This window comes from Nelusetta ayraudi, unplaced genomic scaffold (assembly GCF_046127955.1).
Source record: "Nelusetta ayraudi isolate G7.1 ecotype Tasmania unplaced genomic scaffold, CSIRO-AGI_Nayr_v1 ptg000059l, whole genome shotgun sequence".
In the NCBI taxonomy this organism is placed as follows: domain Eukaryota; kingdom Metazoa; phylum Chordata; class Actinopteri; order Tetraodontiformes; family Monacanthidae; genus Nelusetta; species Nelusetta ayraudi.
In genome coordinates, this window is record NW_027466109.1 from 2,834,361 (window position 1) to 2,860,061 (window position 25,701).

Sequence of the window (25,701 nt, forward strand, 5' to 3'; positions counted from 1 at the left end):
CCGTCCCGCTTGTCTGGCGACCCCAGGGGTCCTTTCAGTATTTACTGTCGCCCTCAGCTGGCCGGGGGCCCCCTGTGCTCTTAATGACAGCGTGCGAGTCGGCCCCTGCAGGAGCAGCAGCGGAGCCCCAGCCACAGAGCTGCAGTCACAGGTCTCTCCCTCGCGGATGGCCAATCTAGTGCAAGGTGATGCGAACCGTCCCGCCCGTAATGAGATTAAGGGACTAATTAGCACGGCGGCGTGTCGCACGGTGACCGCCGGCTCCCAGGAATACGCCCTGTCGGACTCTCGCGTCTCGGGCCCGGCTCCCCGGAGAGAGAGAGACAGAGAGGGAGTGGGGCCAGGCCGCGGTCTCTCTCTCTCTCTCACTCTCCCTCTGCTCCGCTCAAAAAGGCTAATTAATATTTTCCTGTACGTGCTCCTCGATGTCCCGCAAGGCCCGGGGAAGAGTTATAGCGCCGAGGTTATCGATCTGAGCTCTCCGCGAGCAAATAAAGATCAAAATAAGAAGGCGGGGTCGGGGGGGGGGGGCTGGGGTGGGGAAGGAAAATTAATCTTGGCAGTTTTGATGACGCGAAAATGGGGAAGGCAATAATTACATTAGCCCCAATATTACAGATAGCGAGACGGAATCCAATTTGGGCATATTTTTTATTTTTAATTTTTTTTGCAGCAAATAAGGAAAAGCCACGGCCGGTGAAAGTAAAGTAGGCCACAGAGGAGCGTCAGAAGAATGACATCAGATAGCAGCAGCAGCAGCAGCAGCGACTAAAGGCACAGCCAGCTATGGAGTAAGCCAAAAAATTATTCTCGCAGTGATAATCAAATAAAAGATTTAAAGGCAGAAAATTAGAGGAGGGATGAGAACGCTAGATAAAAAAAAAAGAGAGGCAGGGGGTGGGACATGGGGATGGGGGGAGAGGGGGGAGGGAGGGGGTGGTGCAGATCCGTCACCCGTTTTCGCTCCCCCCTGCAACCCTGTTACAGTCAAGCCGGTGTTTGATCGCCCCTGCGGCGCCGCTCTCGCCCGCTCATTTAAAATGATGAGCAACTCACAGGCCCGCACTGCCGCTCGCTCGTTTGTTTCTCGCCGAGGTACCGGCAGGAGGTGGGAGGGGTTGGGTGGGGGCTATGTGGGGCGGGGCGGTACCAGTGGGGGTGGGGGGGGGCCGGTCCGAGAGGACCCCGTGCTGACCGCGGCGCCCTGGGAGCCCTAAAGCCGAGCGCCGGCCACCGAGTAAGGAGACAGCTGAGTGTCATTGTTAATGTGGACACAGCACCACAATGGCAAAATCAATGGCGCTATAGGCGACATCAATCTCAAAAAGCACAGGAGACGTTTTTTTTTTTCTTCTCCGGCCGCCGCTCGGCAGCGGCTGAAAAGAAAACGCACGGACGGAGAAAGAAAACAAGAGGAAGAATGGTCCCTTCTTGCGAGCATCTCGAGGGCTGATGGCGGCGGATGAGCGCAGTGTGATTCATCTGACAGTCGTTGTCTTAATTCAACCCCCCCATCAAAAAAAACAGGCAGCATTTTTTAGGTAAAGCCTCAGAAGTGCAGCTTTCAGTTTCTCTCATCGCCTCTTATTTTCCCTCCTTCCAAATCTCTTCTCTTTTCCCTCCACTGGAAGACGAAAAAAAAAGTGTTCCTACTTTAGAACAACCCAAAAGGGCTTGGCTTTGTTTTTTGTGGGAGAGAGGGGAGGGGGGGGGGATGCGTAAGAGGCTCTAAGAAGAAAAAAAAAAGGGATAAAATAAAGAAATGATAATAAGAGCAAGGTTCATTATCCCTGCCAGCGACTTAAAGGATGCCTCCTCGCCGCATTAACATATATGCAGATAGGCAGGCGGTAAATGAACGTCTCCAAAAAACGGAGGAGATCAAAGACGACAGAATTAAGGCCAAATAATGAGGATCTTGGCAAAAACACCGGGAGTTTATTGATTGTTTGGCAAGCTGCGCTCCAGCGCTCCAGCTCCATTTTCTCCTCCCTCTTGATGCCATTTACTCACGTCTCCCAAATAGGAAAAAGGGGGAGAAAAAAAAAGCAGGTCAAGCGGCACAGGCTCCGCCCCCGCTGTAAAGTCGCAAACGACACGGATGTGAGTGCAAACGGCGGCGTGCTTGACTTCCAGCGCTGAGTGTCGTCGCGGCGAACAAAATTTACATTTAGCGCCGTTTACCTGCGAGCCTTTTAACAGCGGCGGCCGTCATCAAAACAAACTACGAGATCAACCAACCTCGCGTGTTCAAACTACATCATGAAATCCAGAGGCTGCACGAGGTCGGAGGCGGAACATCCTCCCGCTGATTTCTGCTTATTTCCAGAGGATGAAAGGAAAAGGAAAAGAAAGACTCTCAAAACCAAAACAACAACGCTGGAGTTTTGGAACGATGACAGTTCCAACGCTGGGTTTTAGAGCTCGGGCCACGGACGGCGTGAAGATGAGGAGATGAAGCAGACAAGAGGAGCGCGTGAATACATGATGAAGAAAAGAAGACCACTACCTCCGCGGCTCTCGCTGTCGGCCGGTTTCACCTGGATGGGGCGGGTCATCTGGAGGGAGGAAGCAGAAGCAGAAGAAGAAGAAGAAGAAGAAGTTAGTGACTCTGCTGCTGCTGCTGCTGCTGCTGCAACAACACAAGTCGACAAACCCAGAGATGTCAAGATATACACACACACACACATACACACAACTCAGGTCTCGCAGAAAAGGAAAACATGATCAAAGTGTTTGGCGCTGCAGGGGAAGCTAACCAAATAAATAAATAAATAAAAATCACCCTTCCCACCTTCCAACTCGGCTCTCGTTTGCTTGTAAAAGAGCTGTGTGAAGGTGCGGCCTCACATTCCTGGTGTTTTTTTTTTTTTTCTTTTTCTTTTTTTTTTATGGCAGGTGCGCTGAAGGGCTGCAAGCCTGCACGCGTGTCTGACTGATGGAGGCCGAGGCAGTCCTAATAAAAGTCAATCCAGCCACAGGAGGAGGGAGATCAATGTGGGCCTATTGATCCGGGGGCCCTTGGGCTGTGGAGAGTGTCTGGCTGGGAAGGATTCTCTGGCTAGGAGGCTCACTCTAATCCACTGGACGCTGATAAGAATGGCATCGCCTGGATTAGACGCCTCCGTCGTCACACTTTCCTCATGTCACCCTCTCCTCCTCCTCCGTCAGTTTTCGCTCCTCCACCTCAACCTTTGTTTTGTTTTTTTTCTTTCATTATCGCAAGTCAAGTTGAACAAGTTGGTCAGACTTTGGTGCGACCATTCGAAAAAGGGAATGCGTGCAACCGCGCATTCGCATCGCGTCACACGTGTTTTTTTTGTTTTCTTTTATTATTGAATAGCATCCAGAGCGAGAGTGAAGAGTGTGAACTTAACGAGATCGTTTGCTGTCTGCTGTCTGCTGCCGGTTGACTTCTCCCTCAGGATTGGGTAAAGAACTCATGGATTTGTCAGTAAAAACACAAACACCTCTTAGCAAAATTAAACACGGCGGACGTCCGCCACTCCCTGCTCTCACGCACGCCCAACCCCCTCCGAGTCACAACGCCGAGGACCACCCAATTCTGACGCTCTTACGCCAACATATGTTTATTATGTTCCATCAGCCTGTATTTTTTTTATTCTTTTTTTCACCCTGTTGGATCCCAGAGCATCGGACGAAAAGGTCAGATTTAAAGACAGGGCAGTCCAATAAAAGCATGACATGTTCAAGGAGAAACACCATAATGGGATTTTAAAATGTCTTAATAACATGCTGATATATGGGGGAGAGGCCCGAGCCCGATTCATTAAGTGCTAAATGTATCAATTTTCACCTTGAGGAACTGAGTAACCTTCCCCCCGCTGGAATTATTCCATAAATTTACTCACCATAAATAATAACTAGCGGCCGCTAAGTCTTTGTGGGGAAAAACAGTGGGGGCGGGGTTTCCTGGCTCCATTCCCGCCCCCACCCTTCCACCTCCACCACTTTAAAAGTGCCGTCTTTTCATTGAACAAACAGTGCCGAGTGCCAAGTCACGCAAGTCACATGACGCTCAAAACACAGAATCACCGACTCCATCCACCAACCAACAGCTCATGTTTTTGATATTGCCGCTCGCCATTTCCGCCACCATTGGGGTCCATTTGCCTCTTGCACCTGCCAAACTCAGCCTATATCTCATAACACATGTCGGTGCCCACCGTCTCAAACCAGTGCTGACTGGTGCAGACCTGCTCTGGCTGGGAATCCTGCAGAAAAATTGTACAAAAAAGAATGAAAAAAATGCCCTGGGCTGCTCCATGGTGGCACTAACAGACAGAAGATGCCTCGATCCTGCCACCTGACATGTACTGTGTGTATATATATATAAAAAAATAATTATTTAATAAAAATAATAATTTATTTCATTTTTTTCTGAAATGTTCCATGCAGCAGGCCAAGTCTACGGCTGCCACGCTATGATCTCAGCCGGCTCCGAGGGGAGCCTGTGTGTGTGTGTGCGTGTGTGTGTGTTTCTGTGTGTGTGTGTGTGTGTGTGTGTGTGTGTGTGTGTGTTTGTGTGGGAGGCAGCTCTCTCTCTCGGTCTCTCTCGCTCTCTAAAAAAAAAAAAAGCCAGTTACTGTTCAGCCACCAACACACCGGCCTAATGGTCGATTTACTTGCCCGAGAGCGATGCATTACGGCTGCCAACAGTCACAACTGATGCATCTGCGTTCCGAAAAAAAAAGAAAAAAAAGAAAAAGCGCTCGTCCTCGGCGGCGCTGAGGAAAATTGCCTAATTCCCAGTGAAATGAAGTTCACGTTGCGGAGCACATGCACGAGGCGTTCACGCTTGCACATGCATGAAAACAGTTGCTTCAAGCGAAATATATGTATTGAGCGCCCACGGCTGCCATGGGGACCGTTTATCAACGCTTTCTTAAATGTTTTGTGTTTTTTGTTTTTTTGCCGTTACTTTGCAGGTTTGAGCAAATGCAGTTTATAGACTTGGTTAAAAACATTTCAAACGCGGTTCTACCACTTGTGTTGAGTTAATTTGACAGCGAAGCCAGGAGAGGGAAAAGATGTCAGGAATGATTGAAAAGATGGCTTCACCACTCAGAGCTGCCACTGTTCTGTCCACTTTTACTGCATTTTAAATTTGACCGAGTAACATGTCGAGACAAGGATACGTGCTTTCAAGCTAGTTAGCAAAAAGAAAAGAAAAAATCTGCTGTGCGCATAATTTGTTGGACTGCCAGGTTCATCCGCCTTGAAGAGGTTCAATGCGATGTATTGATGTGCTGGTGTGACACTGCAAAATAACACAATATTATATTTGCTTTACGTGTTTATAACTGCCTCCACTATGTCCTGAAAGCAATCCTTGCAACCGAACAAAGTCACCCTACCACAGCTGTTATTGGCCACAAAGACTATTAAATATTATCGAAAAGTAGCATAAAATAAGCAAACTAAAGTCAGGACTTGGTCTGTTAGACGTGCAAGGGATTTAAAGTCTATCTGTTTCGATGTTTTCTAGAGCAATGAGATCATGAAGTGGCCATAGCACCGCTTCACAGAGTGTTTCGAGGAACTAGCAGCAAACTTTGCGCTCCTCTAACTTTAGCGCCTCCGCGGCGGGGAAAAGGACGGCCCACTATAGCAGGTCGAACCAGCGCCGTAAATCTCTTCCTCATTTTGCGGGGAGCTCTTCCCTCCGTAGTAAAAGTCATTTTACAACAGTTGTGCAAAAGCAGTTACTCAGGTGCAGTAAAGTAACTCTTAATGGCCACGCGGCATTGTGTTAGCGTCTTCCGGCCATTGCTCAGCTTTAGTGGAGGAGGATGTTTGTCCTGGGATCATTATTACGTATTAGTGGCTCGTCAAAACTCCTGCTGCATTGCTCAGCAGCCGGAGCATAAACAGCCCCCGCTGGCCGGACCGCCTGATAACTAATATTTCCAATTATTGATCCCAGGGAGCGCTCAGCGGTGGCCACTCGGGCCGCCGGCCGCTGCTTGGTAATCTGTGTTGTCTCATACAAATAGAAGGGAGACAGAGAGTTGAGACTTACACACCAACATTTCATGTTGGTGTGTAAGTTTCACATTTATTTATTTATTTATTATATACACAAAAAAATTACATTGATTTTTTTTTTTTTTTAATATACAACCATAGAATGGTTTGTTTTGGCGAAACAGTTAGAACAGAGTCTGTTCTAAATTGATGGAAGCCGGTTACACAAACAAATTGCACAGCTAAATTAATCTCAGTTATGATCTAGGAGGCAAGCAGATTGTTTGTGCCAATTTCCAATTCTGCATGGCCTTTGGCAGATACAAAATTGCCAATAAATCTCCCAATTTGAAACCCCAACCAAGAAAAAAACAAGCTTCAGATGAATCACGTTGGACAAAATTCTAATTTGGGAAAGCGAAGGAGAGGGGAGGGAGGTTTGGGGGGGAGTCCAACCTTCCGAGGTCAGCCAGGCTGCAGTCCACGTCACTCACTCTGTCGCGATTACTCACTGCCGACATGGACCACAGGGTGCAAAAATGGACAAAGCAACATGTGAAGTCTGTTTTCCAAGCCATGAAACACACACACACACACACACACCAAACATCCCATGTTTGTGTTTGAGTGTGTGAGCTGAGGGCTGAGGTGGGACAGCCGTAGCATAGAGTGCAGATGCATTGATGAAGCTACCTGTAAATGCTCACACGGCCGCTCTGATGCATGTCTGCAAGTGTTTTGCAGCCGGCCAGTTATAATCTACCCATATGGTAAAATGTGCTTGCGGCAGCAGGGTGGTGGTCCTGATAAAAATAATTAAATAAAAAAAAAAACATCAGTCAGTGGCGGGGAGATGGTGGCCACTATAAGCTTTTGGGATTCCTATCAGTTCCGACAGGATTTAAAAAGCTGGAGGCGCCGACACGGACCGGCAGACACCTGCAGACCTCAGCGAGTCCGTATCGCATCTGTACTGCAGAACCTCTGCCGCTGCTTAACGCCACCATCAATTCTGAACGGAGAGAAGACAAAAAACACAAACAAAAACGCAACCTCGCATTTTGTAAAAGTGCTTTTTTTTCCTCCTTTCTTTTACCATTCGGAGGCACATTCCGAAAAAAATGTGGTCGTTTGTTTGGAAAGTGCCATTTGCTTTCGCTTTGTGGTTTGGTTCATACGAGCGAGAGCATTTCCTTTTTGTTTTTTTCGTTGTTGTTTTTTTTTCAAACGCTCAATAGCTCCGTTTGGAACAAAACTGTTGATATCCATCTGTTACAGCGAATGCGTCTTGTAATACACAAATTAGCAATGAGGCCGGCGCAAACTCACAAACGACCAATCTGCGGCGCCATTATTACTAGCACCACTACATCTCCAGATAAGACCATTAGACCTTCTGTTCTCTGATGCCATCCAAGTTCTGTGTTTATCACGTTGCCCCCCCCCCACACCCCACACCCCAGCCTGCACCTCCCCTGCAGCCACCCCCAAATAAAACACCATTTGCCTCCGAGACAGACTGAAATTTCCCTCTTATCGAGCAGCTTCCAAAACGGATTTTCCGACCCTCCCCATTATCGCGGCTCCGCTTCTCCGTTCTGCTGAAGTGGCCGGCCAGCTGTCTGACGGCCGCCGTCCTCATTATGCAGACAGCAGCAACTCAGCTCTCATCAAGATTTCATGAAGGTGAATGTCACACATCAAAACCGCCTCATTTACGGGCCGCCGTGACTCAGCAGAGAGTGGGTGGGGGTGGGAAGGGGGGACTCCTGGACGGAGTCCGAGCGGCTCCGAACGAACGACTCAAACATCCAAGTTAGCTTAGCGGCAGCGCCGTCGCAACGCCTGTCCGCTCGATTATGTCCCCCTGTCTCTGTACAAGCCGCTCCCACCGCGCGACTCTGACAAGACTTGTGCAGCCGACTGGGCGTGCGCGGGTGACAGAAACAACATGCAATCACGAACAGGGTGGCGGAGCAGATAGCACGGTGGTTGAGCTAGCGCCTTGAGTCCTGCAGCAGTGTCCAGGAGATAAAGTGGGATGTGGGGGGGGGGGAGTTGGAAGGGGGAAAGAAGTGGCAGAAAAAAAAAAGGTGGAACTAATGACAGTAAATGTTAGAGACTTACGGAGGAGAACGGTTTGACATTTATTAATGAGATAAAAAGAAGAAAGTGAAAGGGAGGGAGAGGGAAAAAAAACCCTCTTTAAAAGCGTTTGCTCGCCACCCTTCCTTGTCCTTCCGCCCGCTGACTTATGAGCTACACTTTGGTTATCGGGGTTGGGGGAAAAAAGGGCATCGCTCCCAGACATCTTGGCCACGGCCGCTTTTTCAAGCCCCGGGAGCCGCTGTTGACACGGCGCGTTAGCGTAACGCGTGAAGCGGCGGGAGACTCATTGTGAATCTGTGTCAACAAATGCTGGAGCAGCAGCAGCAGCAGCGGCAGCAGCAGCGGCCAGTTCAACCTTTCCTTTTTGAATGTGTGTGTGTTTGTGTGTGTGTGTGCATGCCCTGCCCGCCTCTTGTCTCCGATTTCTCAACCTATCTAATGAATCTTATCGGCACGACACACTGGAGGCTTAAAGCTGGCGGTGGCCTTACATCTCACACACTGTCCGCTGCTTTTCTTCTCGCCCTGTTTCTTTGATGCGGTTCACGCTCTTAAGTTCATTTTGAGGAAGTGTCCCCCATTCCCGCGCGATAAGATCGCGACAACATGGCCCCTGGACCTCCTAGCAGAAACCGGCAGAGGAGGCGTCGCTCCGATAGAATTCCACATCCGGAAGTCGCGCCGGGTTCTTATTCTTCGAGGTGCCCTCGTGTTCCCCATCTGGCTGCTGCCGAGGTGTTTGCTCTGAAGATTACGTCCCGGCCGAGACCGCCAGAGACTTGCGACGGCAGTAATGATGTGCAACAGCATGTACGTGCGAGAATATCCATATGAACCAGTGGGCTGTGTATGACCTGGAATTCATATCGCAGTTTAATTTGTCTCAGTGGTGATGGAGAAGTGGTGATGGAGTGCGATGGTTGCACCACAGATTTTATTTCTCGTTCCTGCATGTTAATTTCACCCCGTGGCCGCCGCCGCTGCTTAAAAAGGTCAATATCGGCCAGTGTTAAAGATTCACCATCTCCGGGTGAATATTAAACTCCACGGTGACAATCACGTCACGGACAAAAAGCGACAACACTGCGGCAGCAACACAATGTTTCCGTTTGTTTTCAAGCAGGCGCTGGCAGCAGGAGATGAAGCAACTTTTTGTTCACCGCCAACTGCTGCTTCTTCTCCATCGCGTTCAGACACCAGCATGAACAACACGGCAACAACTACACAACTCGATACCGCACATTTGGTTCCGGCGTCACACAACCCTGCCAAGTTTTGACACTGTAGTCGCACCTCAACGCAGTAGCTTAGCAAGCATTTTTTTTTTAAATTGCTTTAAATATTAAAACACAATATTTGGCCATTGAAACGTGTTTCAACTGAAAGAACATATTTCAAATATATTTACTTTAGAAATACACGGCATGTGTGTGTGTGTGTGTGTGTGTGTGTCTGTGTGTGCGTGTGTGTGTGTGTGTGTGTGTGTGTGTGTGTGTGTGTGTCATCAGAGATCCTCTACTCAAAGCAAAGCACCAGGCATCCAACCAGAGTCACACTGGGCCAAAAATGAAAACACAGTCAAACGCACACGTGCACACACATGCACACACAAACACGCACAGGCACACACACACGCACAAAGCTGCATGCTTCCTTTACCCTGCGAGTTGAGCCCAGAATGCTCCTGCTGCTGTCACAGCAACTCCAGGATTGTGACAGATTATGGCCTGCTACCAGGACCAATGGGAGCCAAGAAGCTTCGCCTGCCCACTGACTCACAATTCTTGGCATGCCGATGGTGACCTGACTTTTTTTTTTCTTTTTCTTTTCTTTTTTTTTTTATAAATGGTCCCCAGACCTCCGGTAGTCATTCTTGTCCTGAACAGTATGATTGCCTATTAGCAAATTCACCAGCACCTGCACTTTTCTGCCCCTCTCACTCCCCTTCTCCTCCTTCTCTGCCACCCATTTAAGGTCCCAGTCCCAGACTGTCACATTCGGGAAATTCGTCCTCCACATTTGACCCATCTACTGAGGGAGTGGTGGGCAGCAGCAGCACCCCGGAATCATTGGGTGATCTAAACCCAAAATTCCAACCCTGAATACTGAGTGCCAAGCAGGGAGGCAATGGGCACCATTTGGTATGCCCCGGCTGGGGATCAAACCCACAACCTACCAGTCTCAGGGCTAGTCTACCAATAGACCACTGAGCTGGTTTAGCAGGAGAGAAGAGCAGAAATACAGAAAGACAAGAAGCCAGAGGACAAATAGAGATTGATGTAAGGACAGAGGGAGGTAGCGACCTGGCCGAGCATGTTGGCTTCCACTTTGAGAAAAGTCTGAGGAGTGCCTGATAGAGGGGTCAGGCAAACAAACAAAAAAAATGTCAGGAAGCCCTAAAGTCACAAAACAAAACAACAATCTCAAACAGGAAAAGCTTGAGAGTGGAAGAAAACTTCCCTCAAGGAATCCAATTTAAATTGGAAATGGTTCCCTCACAAATTAGCCTTCCATTCCCATTGACATACGCTTTGAGTCGAGATTCCCCTCTACCCCACCAAATATCCCGCTCTGTACTCTGATACGCCTCCGGAGGACTTGTCCATTCGGTCTCATTAAGCAGCCACATCTGCCGTAGCTGCGGACCAGTATGGCGCACCGGTTATTAATGGCCGCATGATCGACAATTTGTTATCCTATAGGACCATTATCAAGTTTGAGAAATCTGCACCGGTGCCGGGAACACGCCTGTGCATGTGCCTGTGTGCATGTGCGTATGTGTGTGTGTGTGTGTGTGTGTGTGTGTGTGTGTGTGTGTGTGTGTGTGTGTGTCTGTGTGTGTGTGTGTGTTTGTGTGTGTGTGTGTCCATCAAAGGAGGGACTCTAGGCAGGAGCCAGAGCTCACAGGAGTGACACAGGACCAGGCTGCTCTGTCCATCTGCTCTGAGCTTCATTCCCAGCATATCAATACCCCATGTCTCGCTCTCGCTGCACACACACACACATACACACACACACACACACACACACACACACACACACAGACTCGCTCCTCAGTATTCCGTCACCTGTGACTTCTGCCAGTTCCATCAATCTCCCGCCACTCCAGTCCTTGGCAGTAAAGCCCGCTTATGTTTCATCCTGACACTTAAAGTAAATTCCTGCTTGTCTAAGAGAGGATTCGCCATCAAACAAAAGGACGGCCGCCTGTCCTCGCCACACGGCTCATCCACCACTCTCTCCCTCTCTCCTGTCCATCCGTCCGTCCATCCCTCCATTCTCCTCTTAAGTCCACGGCGCAGGAAAACAATTTACAAGGCAAACAGACACAGAAAACACTCACTCGCTCCAACCTCTGCGTCCGGCCCTGACCCGTCCTCATTTCTCCCAATCGGCGGCGAAACGCACTTTGGCAAAGTGGGAAAAAGGGGCAGCCGAGCGGAAAACACATTGGAAGTGTCCCCCGTCACCTCACCCACGCGACACTGCAATGTCCAATGGCCTTGGGCACCGTCTTTCATTGGGGGGTGGGGGCTTTAACACGAGCGATGAGCGATGGTTCGGGGCGACGCTCCGACTTCCTGTTCACGTCTGACTGTCGTCGACGTATCTGTCAAGACGCACCAAGACGAGATGGATGCACACGGACGCACACAGCGCGGTGATGACGGCAAATTACACAACATTTTCCCAGCAGCACTGATTCGAAGGTCAATGAGAAAACAACACCAGTGCTCCGAAAAATGTCCTCCAACATTGTTAACACTTAGTCTAAGGAATCCAGTTCTGCAGCGTCCATCATTTTCAGGTAACCAGTTGCGCAATTGGGTCTGATTAATTTTTATCGCCCATCTCTGGAGTTTTTTTTATCAAGTGCCGCCCCGCAAATGCGCAGAGGGACCCACTCCGGCACGCAGCAACGGTCGCTGTTGGGGGATCTTTGCAATATGGAGCGGGTATATACTTTTAATGGGCAGGTTCCAGCAGAAATGCCTTCATTTATTTATTAGACCAGATACGCATAGACAGAGAGAGCCGACCTCGGTTTGATTTGAGCGGCGGTCGCAGCACACCCATCGCAGCCCCCCTCTCGTCATGCAGGATGCATGCGAGCACGTCCGTCGAATCAAAAGCGTCCACACACGGATGCAGCTGGACACTTTGCCCGGCCGTGGAGGGAGAACGTGGATTTGATTCGAGCAGAGATTCCGCATCACGACGTGAGCGTGTGATTATTTAATTTGAGGTCAAAGTGGTGCAAACATGCCTCTCCCCCCGCCTCCTCCCCCCACCTCCCCTTCCTCCCTCCCTCCCTCCCTCCCGCTTGTACCATTAACCTCCATACCTTTTCCTCCCATCATCCCGCCCGCTCGCAGCTCGTCCGGAGACATTAGCGTGCGCCCATGCATGCATTCATGAGTGTTAAATTTAAAATGTTTTTCATTCGCACTGTTGTTTCACGACAGCCACTGCTATGCGGCTAATACAGGCCGGGGAGGACGGGGGGGAACGGGAGACAGAGGCAGAGGGAAGAAAGGGAGACACTCGCTGCACTCTGCATGAACTCCGGCTAAATCACACTCCGAAGCCTCCTACACTTCCGCCCTCCTCCTCCCCTCTTTCTCCTTGGCTTTCATTTATCAATTTATTCTTTTTAATTTACCCATTTCACCGACGCTCATCTAGGCACATCCATCTGACAATTAAGACTTAAAGGTTTAACACTGCGAGATATTTTAAAAATAAAACATCTTATTGGAATCTCCTTTCTCTCCCTTTCTTTCCATTTTTTCCCTCAGCCCTCCCCCTCTCCTCTTCCTCCTGCAAGCCCGCGGCGGTGGTGAGGTGGATGTTGTGTCTGTCGTTTCACCGAGGTCAGGCTTGTTTTCCACAGTTCTTTGGCTCTGAGGGCAGTCGTGGGAGCTCTAATGGCTTGTTCACACTCTCTCTGCTTTGCATTATTTCCTCACTGCAAATACCAAGGGGGCGACGTCACGGCACCGGCTTCCATCCTAAAGCACTTAACAAAGTAACCTACACACAGCCAGGCATGCACAGGGGGGAAAAAAAAAAACAAAATGCGCAGACGCGGATCCCAGTGTGTATATGGCGCGGAGGGGGGGGGAAAGGCGGGTGGGGGGAAAAAAGGCGGGTGGGGGGAGAAAGGGGGCGGTGGGGGACAGAGAAACGGATTTTGCCTCATAGTTCATCTTCATCTCGCCGCTCTGTCCCAAAGCCCAGTTCATGAAATAAGTCCTGCTGAAAATCAATGGCGGTGCGAGCCGTGTAAAGGTCAGCCATTGAGCGGCAGCGGCCTTGGCCGACCAGTCGAGCCGGGGCTTGTACCGCCAGGCCCGGCTAAGTAGAATTAATGGGGGGATTGATTATTCTGCACACAACTTAAATTGAACTAAGCAGAGAATCATTTTAAGGCAGGAACTGTAGCATGACACAGAATGAGATGCATTTGCCACATAGGGAGCCCCCGGACCCATTAAGCCGGCACAAAGTAAAAAGGGCGAGGCTGGAAAAAAAGGAGCTTTTTCTTTTCTTTTTTTTAAATAAAAGATCCAACTCAGCCTCAGTTCATCACTGGCCCTACTCTCTCTCTCTCTCTCTCTCTCTCTCTCTCTCTCTCTCTCTCTCTCTCTGGCTTTATTTATTTCTTTGCTCACCCGCTCTGCTGTAACCTCCTGATGGTGCCTTGAATCCATCCGGGACCCCACTCATAAATTCGATACAGACATGGCGGACAACCCCCCCCCCCCCCCCCATCCCCCCTCCCTTTTCCCCTTGCCCTTATTTATTTTTTTCTTTTATTATTTCCTGTCACCTCGGGCACCTCATTCCTCTTGTATTTTTCACGTGTTTTAAACAAAATCAATAAGGAACCCGGGTGGAGACGAGTCAACGGTTACGGTGGCACATGCAGGGGGAAGGAGGGAAGGAGGGAAGAGGAAGGTCCCACCGCCCCCAAGTCCTCACCGTTGGGGGGAGGGGGTGCATAAGTGAAGGAGGACAGCCGGATGGGAGGTAGTAGAGATGTAAGGTTTGACTTATGGAAGGACGAAATGATGAGAGACCAAAGGGCTGGAGAGGGATGAAAGGGAGCGGGGATGGGGGATGAAACAAGGCGAGTGGAAGTGGGAATGAATGAGGGATGAGAAGAACAAGAGGAAAGGAGTGGGTGGCGGCGTGGCGGCGGCGGCAGGGGTGGTGGCGGTGGGGGTGGGGGCGGTGGTATCATGGAGAAAGAAAAAAAAAAAAATCTGCTCCAGTGACTGGAGTGCAGAGCGGGAGCCCTCATCTATAATGTATATGATGGATCCATGAGAGATTTTCATACATATAAAATGGAGCAGCACCAGGAAGTGTCTCGATGCACGCCACAGAGTATCGCCCGTGGGGACAATTTCAATATTCTGTTCTGTTTGTACTTCCATACTGGTAATTCACATATACCCCCTCTGTTCTGTAGCGTGGCCTCATACCGCGCGAGTCAAAAAGGATTAAAAGGCGTGCGTGACTGTATGCAAACACGTCTTTTTTTCCCTGCTCCTGAGATTATTCAAATAGCCCCGCAACGCAAAAAAAAACATACATTTTTTTTTTTTTTTTGCGGATTTAACCTTTTAGCACTCAAAGAGAACACAGGGTGTTTGATGTGGAGCGTGAGGTGAGTGGGCGGGGGCGTTAAGGTACTTAACTTGAGTACACTTCAGAAAAAAATAAAAACTAAACACGATAAAAAAACGACGACAGGACACGGATTTGGGACTAGCAGATGTTATCGTTTCCGTGGGAATCTCCAGCAAACTGCTGCACTTTACTGCTCAGCTGAAACGTTCACGTTGGAGTTACTGAAGGTCCAAAGTTCAGCTGAGACCTACAGATTTGTCGCGGCTCTGCTCGTGTTCAAGAGTGACGTATTGGAACACAAAGTGCAAATAAAAGCGAAGAAGCGAGGGGAAAAACATCAAGAAGCAGAACGTCTCGCTATAAACGCCGCAGCTGGAGATCCAAGGTTTACAAAAGTGGAATCATTTTTTTTTCTTTTCTTTTCTTTTTTGCAATTTATGTCTGGTCCCAGGTTGCACATAATGGAAGCACTCATCTTAGAGATTGTTGAATTTCAATTCAAGTGTAACACACTTGGGTCAACGCACCCACTTGCTCCTGCCGTGCAGACGCCTCCATTTGGAAAGTTTCTAGACATGCAAACTCCAAACTCCTAGCAGACAAAAGGTGGATGGAGAGCACTTCTGAATCCATCACATAGCCCAGTCTTGCCCACCCAGAGCTGTTGGGCTGCTGCTTTTGAAGAAGCAATTTAGATGGCCGACGCGCCGGAAACGAAATAAACAAACATGACAAGCGGCCACTTAGTCACAGCCTCCGTCATTGAAACCTGATGAGGGCCTCGTCTCGGCAAAACTTCAACAAACACTAAGTGACACGTCTAAGTGGGTTCAGGTTGCGCATCCGGGGTAATTCGGTAAAAATACAAATGAGTCTGGCTGGCAAAACAGATCAGGACGAACCCGTTCGGAGAGGAAGATGGGGGAGGGGCAAGGGTGGGGGCGGGGCCTCTGTGTCCTCTCCCCTGCCCCTCTCTCTGTCCTTCACAGGATGCTCTCGGCATCACATAAAGTGTCTGCTGCTAACACACACACACACACACACACACACACACACACACACACACACACGCCCACCCCTTGCCAAGCTATAAACAGCACTATATAGACCTGGTGATTTCCCTCATTGGGAATCAATAACAAATAACCTCACTTTTCACTGGCCATTATGGTCGGTGTCGACCTGCGTCGGCCGTCTTCATCTGCCCACCGGTGTCACGGCTGACCTTGAGCACCTCCCCCACCCCTCACCCCACCGTCTCTCCCCCATCTGCTCTCTCCCAGGTATATTTCAGGGCGGGTTCCGTCCTGGTTTTTTGGAGAGGTTCAAATTGAGCCCGAAGGGAGCGGGGAGCAGGGAGCAGCCATCTCCCATGACAGATCAATGGTAGGTCTCACCACAGGGCAGAGGGCCAGCGCCTCGCACAACCTGCTAATAGAATCCCAATGTCACCGCTGACACGACATGGCCGGGGCTGCTCCGGGTTGGCCCGAGGCGGAACAGGCTAGGGCGCCTTTAAGGCTTCCGTATTTTTCATCCCTCGGCACACAGATAAAACTTTTTTTTTCCTTTTTAAATGTTAAAATTGTCATTAAGGTTCATTTTGTTCCAGGTGACCGTGCAGAACATTGCAGATTTAACGGCAGCGCACAACTTCAGGATATATCAAATTCCAGGTGGAAATTTGCACTGACGTGTCTCACCTGGCTGGTTTTGGCAGCGGAATATACAATCACTGGCCACTTTATAAGACACACCTGACTGCTATCCCCCCAGTGAGCCACCTCTGAATTCCACAAAACAGATATGAGATATTTCCACATCACAGAGTGATTAATCCAGCATTCACTTTTCTTCTTTTTTTTTCCCCAGGAACACCACGACCGAGTTCGTCTGATGTCCGAACAGAGCAGAGAGCTGCTTCAAGGAGCAGCAACCGGCCAAAAGCTTTGGCATTTTAAATACCCCCCTGGCCATCACTAATTTAGCCATTTTGGGGTAAATTAGTTTTAAATTAGCATTTTATTTTCTTATTTTTATGCTTTTAAAGTTAAACATGTTTTTAAGACACACTGGTGATCTCAAGTCCCTCCCGGCCTTCTCACCGCAGCGCAGAGCAGCGAAACACATGATACATAGCACCAATCATTTCGTATGTTCCACTTGAAGACAGGCGCCAGAAGCTGTTAAGCCACCACACACACGTGCTTGCACATGCACACACTAATACACACACGCAACACACACGGATGCGTGAGTGAGCGATGAGTGCAGGGGAATCTTGGCCACCAGAGAAAACATGTCTCAGGGAGTCTTAAGAGCTACTGATGAAGATGAAGAGAGGATTTAGACCTTTGCATATTTTACTCCCACTTTAACTCACTCGGAGCTCCGCCGTGTGTCACACTCACACACGCGTAAGACTGCAGAGGCGCTGTGCTCGGCGGCGGCAGGCGCCCACGCACAAAGTTTTTGCAGCTCCGAGGCACAAGTTTCAGAAACGATGGCCCGAAGGTCTTGGCCGAGCGCCAGATCTGCTGTCGCGTAAAAAGATCCTTCCAAGGAAGAGGCAGCGTGGGGGGGCCCTTGCCCTTGTTATAACAGGTATATCTGACATTTACAGCGGCCATCTACATGAACGGTTAACACTCCCGGCTTTACTATCCACTTTAATTGCATCCTGAACCTCGCAGCGACTGCCATCTTTCTCCTGTTGTGTGGCGCCTCTGACGGCTGCAACCACTCGCTGTGCGTCACGGCGGAAAATCATCAAGGACCCCTCTGATGTGGCGTTTAAAATGCAGATTGCATCTGCAGCAGCAGAGAGCAGGACGGACGGGGAAAGTAACATTTATTTGAAGGAGAATGAAATTTGCCCCACGCAAAGCGGATCACTCGGGCCATTCGCGCCGCGTCCTGCCGTGCGGATTATAGGAGCGGCGTCGGCCGGCGGGGACGCTGATGATGACGGCCCCCACAAATGAAAACCAGCATCCTTAAAGGCAAATGCTTTTCATTGATCCAACAAACGCGGCATCAACCTTTTTAAAACGTCTGTTGGTTGGCTTGTTTGGAAAGTCAATTAAAGCGACTGAAGATAAAAAAAAAAAAAAGGACGAGCGCAGCACACTGTTATCGTGCCCGGTGATTACAGACACGGCCGTCTGTCGAGGCGCGCTTGTTTAAACAGTCGCACGGGAAGATAGCAGCCGATGCAATTTACATGGAAAAAACAAAAGTGTGGTTCAAGGAGGATAGAAAGGAAAAAAAAAACACACAAACAAATCAACACTGTACTTATGAAATGTTAAATCAATCCATCCATCCATCTTCTATAGCAGCTTTCTCCTGCACTTTGTTGGAGCCAATCACAGTTGTCATAGGGGAAGGCAGGGCTACACCCTTGACAAAATGGTAAAACATTTTCCCCAATAAGAAGAATGTTTGAAACATAAGTAAACAAGTATAATATCTTTGTTTTCCAGGGTAGTTTAGTTTTTAGTAGTAGTCTCAGGCTTTTTTTTTTTTATTTATTTAGCCCTCCCGCTTCCTGTTTTTCACATTTCCTTTCCTCGGAGATCATTCATTTGGATCCGATATGTTTGTCATCACCTAAAATAACGACGACGAGGCGGATCTGAGAATGTTAGCCAAGCCTGCGTGTCAAATCTCCCGTCCAACCGAGTGGCGTCCATACGGCGGCACTTAGAATATCACTCCGACGAGTCTTTGAATCATCACCGCATTGCTCGCCTGTTTCTGTGACTGAGTTCAGAGCGCACCTAGCAAAATGCTCCACCACGGAACAATATGCACGCCTAGAAATGTTATATTATTGTTATTAATCTTCCGTGCCAATCTGAAAACAGGATACAATGATGAAAAAAAAAAATGCTGTATACCAACATCCAAGTCAAGTGCACGGGCACTTTTTTCATGCTATCCCTTAATGATGTCATAAAAGTTCATACGCATACCACTTTTTCACACCCACACACACAGGCACACATTTCAACAACGCCACACGCTTGCTTTCAGCCAATGGCGGCAAAGAGCGGACGTGTTGTGCTGCTTCCGCCTGCATTAATTCTCCTAATGATCACGGAGGGTCAGGCCGCCCGTGATCCCTGTCCTAACATTAGACAAATAAAAACAACACCGATTACCGGGATGTTCGCCGGACGCATCAATCTTGAGTAATTAGAGAGCCACGTTTTGACTCTCTCACCACCTCGCTTTCGCTCCGATCCCGTGCTTGTAACAAAGTCGGGTGGCGGCGGCAGAAGCGGTGGCGTCCTTTTAATGAACTAATAAGGCTGCGTGGTTGGCTGCCCAAGAGTGAGACAGGATGGAGACAAATAAGCAGGAGGAAGGAGCTGCTTCACTAAATAAAGCTGCCAACGACAACCAGCCCTGTGCTTTTAAGATGAGGCTAAAACAATGCAGTGTGTGTGTGTGTGTGTGTGTGTGTGTGTGTGTGCGTGTGCATGAGTGTGCGTGTGTGTGTTCTTGCCTGGAAAAGGACACAGCTGTCACATTAACATCATGCTAGCCTGTAGCGAGAATCTGTCTTGTAAAACCTTGAGATCTAACCTACTGTGGTAGTTTGTGCGTGTGCGTGTGTGCACGTGCACAAACGCACGTGTAGGCTGTGCGTGTGCACATTCACGTGCGAGCTGGTGCTAAAGATAACGATGAGACTTGGATTTTTACTGCGGCACTGGTGAAGGAAAACATCTGGGGTGGCAAACTGTGGTTTTTAGCAGAAAAGGGGGAAAACACGGAGAGGGAGAAAAAAAAGTTCATATTTAATTTAAGAATAACAAATATGCACCTAACTTTGAGTCTGAGCCCGGCGGGCTGGCTGTTTGGGATACCGGGCGCCAGGCTGAGCCTTATGATTCCTGCACGGCGACGTGTAAAGTTTACAGCGCCGGCTGTATGCTAATCCAAGCCGACTGTGTTGTTGTTTCTCCGCCGTGGTGGTGCTGCTGCTGCTCTGCAACGCCATGCAGCTCTGTGATAAGCCCCGGTATGTTGTTTCTGTTTGCAGCGCTGTCCAGCGCGGCGACAGCCTCAGCCGCTGACAGGTCCCTTAAATTCACCGCTGCCAATTAGAGTCACTCCAGACCTGGTGGCGGGTTGTGCTGAGCAACAGCAGCAGCAGCAGCAGCAGCAGCAGCAGCAGCAGCAGCAGCATCGACAGCGGCGGTGGCAGGAGGAGGAGGAGAAGGAGGCAATGAAATAAAATTTGAAAAAAAGAAGAAAAAAAACCCCTAGTGGGACGATGGTTGCAGGCCTGACAGGCCCGATGTGGAGATGGAAATGCCGTAATTTGGAGTAATTCGGCAACTCGCCGGTGCTTGCCTTGCCTTGCCTCGCCTCTCCTGCCTGTCTGTCGTTCCGCTGAAATAAATGGGGTCAGCAGCGTGTGATCGGCAACTTTCATTTATATGTAAATGACCCCCGTCGTCGCCGCCGCCGCCGCCGCCGCCGCAGCAGCAGCAGCTGCTGCTGCTGTGGAGGCTGCCACTAAGTCTGTATACACACACTGAAATACTGGGGATAAATAAGAGAGCCGGCCACCGCGGCCGACTCCTGTCTGCGCTGCGGCCGCATACAGGTATTTTTTTCTTTTTTTTTACTGCCCCCCCCCCCCCCCCCTCCCTCAGCCCCCCAATATTTTCTCTCTTTGCTCGCCTTCCGCTCTGTATGCTTCAGTAACCTCCACGTTTAGTCACAGCCGTCGCTCCTGCGCCTCGGTTTTTAATATATCAACTTTTAACCAGGTAAGCTGAGGGCACACATTTTTAAGACAGCCGCTTAAAGACTAGGTCGGCCGACTGGAGCAGCAGCTGCTTTAAATCCAGCACCAGAACAACGTGCATCCCTCTTGGTGTTTCTGCTGCCTGTTGCCTTGTTTCCCTCTAACTAGCACTTTAGCAGGCTAGGCTATCATTAGCATCGAGTTGTGTCCGCTCGCTGTTTTTTTCCCCCTCTTGTTGTTGTTGTTTATTGACAAAGTGTCAGGAGTGAACTGTGGGGGCCGGCCTGGACAGCAAACTAGGAGCAGGAGAAGAACAGAGCACGGACACTGGAGGCGCTGTGGTGCCACTTTCCACCCTAGATGTCATTATACTGTTGTTAGTTTGTGTGCATAGTAAAAAGTATTATTAATTGGTTATCTAATGAGATGATTTTGTGCATGTTTGTACCATGTCGCACATCCATGTTCTTGGGCATTGATAGTATCTTCATGTGCATATTTTACCTCTTTTCTTGTTGAGGAAAATATAAAAAAAGAAATTCATCATTATTTTAAATATATGATTTCTCAGCCACAATTTTTAAATGTTTTGGATTCTGATTTTTTTTTCCTTTTCTTTTTGCATCCCTTTCTATCGTTGGAACATTTTCCAACCGATGCTTTGCAATATGAAGGTGTAGACAAGTATTGAGTGTAATGTCGCTGCTGCTGTTGTATTGTTGTTGTTGTGTGTGTGCGCTTCAGCGCCTGGAGGTTGGAGGCTGCTTCATTACGTAGCTCTCCGTTATGCTGATGCAGAACCGGGGTCCTGTAAATTCCTGCCTGCTTGTGACACCACAGATAATTACAGTTCCATAAATAATGGAGTACACTTTGCCTGTTTCCCACTGAGCTCCTTTAATGAGATTAATACACAGGCGGAGGCTCGCGCGTTCCGCAGGTAAAATTCCGAGACTTCACTTTTAGGGGGGAAACTCCGCCTGCGCCAGAAAAATTAACAGCATTCTAAACATCTAGTGTGGCAGGGTTTTATGAAGAGCTGAGCAACAAGGAAATAAAAAAAGGTCATCTAGTGACCCTCACCGGGACTATGTGATGGAAATAAAAGGAGCATAATAGCATTATGTGCCAAAGAAAGGCTCCACTGTCAAGTTTCTTTTTAAATCAATTGGGTTTTTAATTTAAATTAGAGAGGGTTTTTTTCCCAGCCATTTACTTGATTAGGGGATTGCGGTTATAATTACACTTAATGGAATAAAATCTTCTCACCCCTTAAAAACAACATGCAAAAGGCCTTCGTCCAATGGAGAAGAGAGAAGTGTGTGGAGGACAAACAGAACTGCAGAATCCCTTCTCCAAAATCTCTTATTTTCTCACTGGCAGCACTGGCGCGCTAAAGTAAGCTTAAAGGTTTGTTTCTACAGCACTTTTTTATTTATTTCTTTTTTTATTTTGCATTGCCTGTGAGCCGTGTTTATTTGTCATTACAAATTCATGAACGAGGCGCCTTTGATGATGCATCGATTTCATTCTCAAAATCTGAAAGTTTTCCCACATCCAGACTGTCTGCATGTTTGATTTATGTCTCGGCTTGAAAGCTGAAATATGTGGGAAGATTTAATTTGGCTCTTTGGACCGGACTGTTTGGGATTAAAGGCGGGTTAATAATTGATATGTTTAATAGTTCCATCTGCCGTTTGCGCCCGCGCTGCCGAGACGCCTCACGGACTCGGGGCCCCTCTGTTGTGAAAATGAAAATACCTTTTAATAAACGTGCGTCTCCCTCCGCCTTCATTCCTTTCAAGCCGGGAGATCTGAACACGTCCCACAGTCTCCAGTGCAGATCGGTTCAAAGTCTGAGGATGAATCCCACAGACATTTCAAAGACACCTTTCAGAAACTCGATCTGTGTGTCAGATCTAAGTTTTGCCACTACTGTGTGTGTGTGTGTGTGTGTGTGTGTGTGTGTGTGTGTGTGTGTGTGTGTGTGTGTGTGTGTGTGTGTGTGTGTTGATGCCTGTGAAAGTGCATACGTCAATCAGTGAGGCCAATAAAGAGACTTTAGGCCACCGTAGCGAAGATTCCATTTCCAACAAAAACACAACAAACAACTATAACACAGACAGGCACAAACACAATCAAGACACAATCAGCTCCAAAGTTTCCTCTCCAGTCTTTTCATTCCGCTCTCCTCCCGCAGCCTAACTGGAAAGGCAATAAAATCACACTCTACTGGAACTGGGGGCCCTAATAAATTTGATTTGTTTGAAGAGGCGCTGGCGCACGCCGCCATATGTTAAAGGAAAAACACACATTCCATCTCGTGTCAGTTTCTTAACATAAAAACAAACACACGCCACTGGCCTAAATCAATAAACACGCATGTTGCATTTGCATGCAAATATGCTAATTAATGAAGCTGCGTGTGGTTCAGTGGTTCCCTCCTTAAATTAGACCAGAGGCCAATTGACTGAGCTTGAGGAGCATCCAAAAGGACCAAACAGCTTAATTACACTGCAGTTTCATTACCGAGCAGAGTCCTAAGCACAGTGCACGCCTCCATATTACACTAAACATTCTGCTCGGGACCTTAATTGTTACAAAATTAGGCAAATATGTATACACATATTTAATTCACCAAAATAACACACACGGTAAGATATGCACACAAAACACACATAAGGAAACAGGGCTCATGGACGTCCGTGATGAGTCATTACTTTTCACTTTAGCCGCCACCACTGACACTGTGTGGATGTTTGCATTCAAAATGGCATCAGAGATGTGAAAGTCTGAAACACATCGTTCAATATTCGAGAGCCATCGCACTGACTGGCTCACCGAGTTGTGATTCCTGGTCTCCGTTGACTTGTTCACGGACTCGTTCCTGCTACGGCTAGCTAGCTAACTGCTCGACTCTCTGCATTTGTTCAGACATAATAATAAGCCAGTGGCTGCATCAGTCCAAACTGCATGAGCTGAGGCCAAGTGATTCGTTTGTCCGAGCCGAATGACCAAATCACTCCCTGGCTCCTTGTAGCAACCGTCCCAAGGAATTGGGTTGAGTTTCGGTGCCAGTATGGATTTCTGTACACTCTGGGGGACTGACTCACCGAATCAAATACCTGAGTCTTTTTTTGGCCAGTGACTCATATAAGTTGGAGTCGTTTCCTCAGCACTATATTAGATCCTGTGTGGCAGCAACAAGGCCACACAGTGGAACACGGAGAACTCGCACTTTGAGTCAATCTGCCGACTCCACAGCGCCTCCCCATGGCCCAGGTCATAACGAAGAGGGCTGAAAGTTGCGCCGACCGGAGGCTCAACCACAATGCGGTGTGGCCGCGGAGGGGAAAATAAAGGGAGGGGCTAATTAAAATTTCAGAGGTAGCAGCTGGGTGTCTGATCCCCCTCCCGGTGTCTTTGTGTCTGGATTGAGACGCACTCACCTTGATTTCTTCATTTATTAACCTTGACAGAAACAAATCGGAATCCCCGCTCGCGCGCCCACAAAAGCGTGAATAATGGGCCGAGCGTGCAAACATTACAGTGCGTGCGCACGCAGCGTACATACCAGGCGGAGCGGACGCGCACGCAACAACAACTGCAACAAAAAAAAAAGAAAAAAAAAAAAAAAGAAGCGCGCTGGCAATCACCCGCCGCGCACGTCCCGTGCACACATCGCCGCACCTGTTTCTCACACGCACACGCACACACACACACACACACACACACACACACACACACACACACACACACACACACACACCCTGTAGGCCCAGACAAGGCCGTTCTCTAATGAACAGCTTAATGAGTAAAGAAAGATACAACAAAGCCGTCTGGGACGACTGTTTGTAGTCAAGTGATCAAATACGTTCAGCGGCGAGACCCGTCGTATGAATAGTTATAAGGATAAGCACACATGAATATGAATTAACTCTCATTTCCACCAAATCGAAGCGTAATTATTTTGGCGCCGCAGCCTCCGAAGACGAGCGGGTCGGCTGGAAAGTGCTCGCTTGTCATTCCACTGTGGCGCCACTTCCTGTTTGGGGGTTGTTAGTGAGTGTGGGTGTTTTGTTTTTTTTTGTTCTGTTTTGTTTTGTTTTTTTTGCGCGGCTTTACATTTTATTTTCTCGTACACGGAACGGGCGCTTATTGTGACTACGAGGGTAAGAGGATTACGGCGGTTCAAAATGTGCCAATATGTCAGCACACGTACTGCTGTGTGGATTTGTTGTTTTTTTTTTCTTTTTGACTTGTTGTTGTTGTTATTTTTTTGAGGCGTTCCTCCCCAGAGCTGTTGATTCGAGGGCCGCGGCTCGGCTCGGCCTGCTGGATGGCGACCTTGTAGCCCCGACTCTGTCTGCTCTGTGACTGCTTAATGAAGACTTCAGGGCTGAGGGGGAGAAAATTCTAATAAATTGCAGCGCGGTGACTACAAAGAGGGCAGTTTAACATGCAAACACACTACACACACACACACACACACACACAAGACATTACAGGGATTTTTTTTTTTTTTTTAAAGGGCTTTAGGTGATTATTTTTTCCCATTGAATAGACGTGAGAATTAAATTCACACCCGTGATTCCAGCAAATAACTTGCGCAAACTAATTAAAAAGCTTGAAAGCCATTGAGTCTTTTGAGATGTGAACCAACATCAAGAAACTTCAGCTTGTCCAAAATCCGAAAAACATGCTTTTTTATTATTTTTTTTTTTCTTAGAAGCTTAGCTTTACAAAAACTTTTACAATCAATAAGGATCCAAGCTGGGCTCCTACTGGTAGATGTGAGAAAACGCACAACGGCACACTTCACAATCTGACCACTCGCCTCTGATCGTGGACATCCGGGCTGTTACTCGCAATACAAAGAGAGTTTAAACTTTGTGCCTCCTCCTCCCGATCTCTTACCCCCAGCGACCCTGCGAGGAAACAAACAACCCACTCCTAGAGTTGAATATATATTACTGTCTATTTTGCTTGTCTACAGTGTGCAGTACACACACACACTCACACAAGCAGGAAGGAGTGTGTAGTCACACTGCTAGTTGTTGTCTGACCTTTATCACGCTTGGAAAGTTGGCTGAAGTTCCCTCTCTTCTGCTCCAAAAAGGGGGAGTGACATTTAATAGTCCCCACAGGCCGAGGCAGGTAACAAACACCAAATAAAGACGGAGCAGCAACTTGTATGT

At 48.5% G+C, this 25,701-nt stretch overlaps 1 protein-coding gene across 8 annotated transcripts in view; it reads right to left on the reverse strand.

Moving 5' to 3' along the window:
* The window catches only part of celf5a (cugbp, Elav-like family member 5a), a 180,917-nt gene that overhangs the window by 81,257 nt on the left and 73,959 nt on the right, over positions 1–25,701 (reverse strand). For all 8 annotated transcript variants that reach the window (XM_076039486.1, XM_076039488.1, XM_076039482.1 and 5 more), the window contains exon 3: positions 2,510–2,558. In XM_076039486.1, coding sequence (XP_075895601.1) covers positions 2,510–2,558 — 49 coding nt within the window. The remainder of the gene's footprint in view (positions 1–2,509; positions 2,559–25,701) is intronic.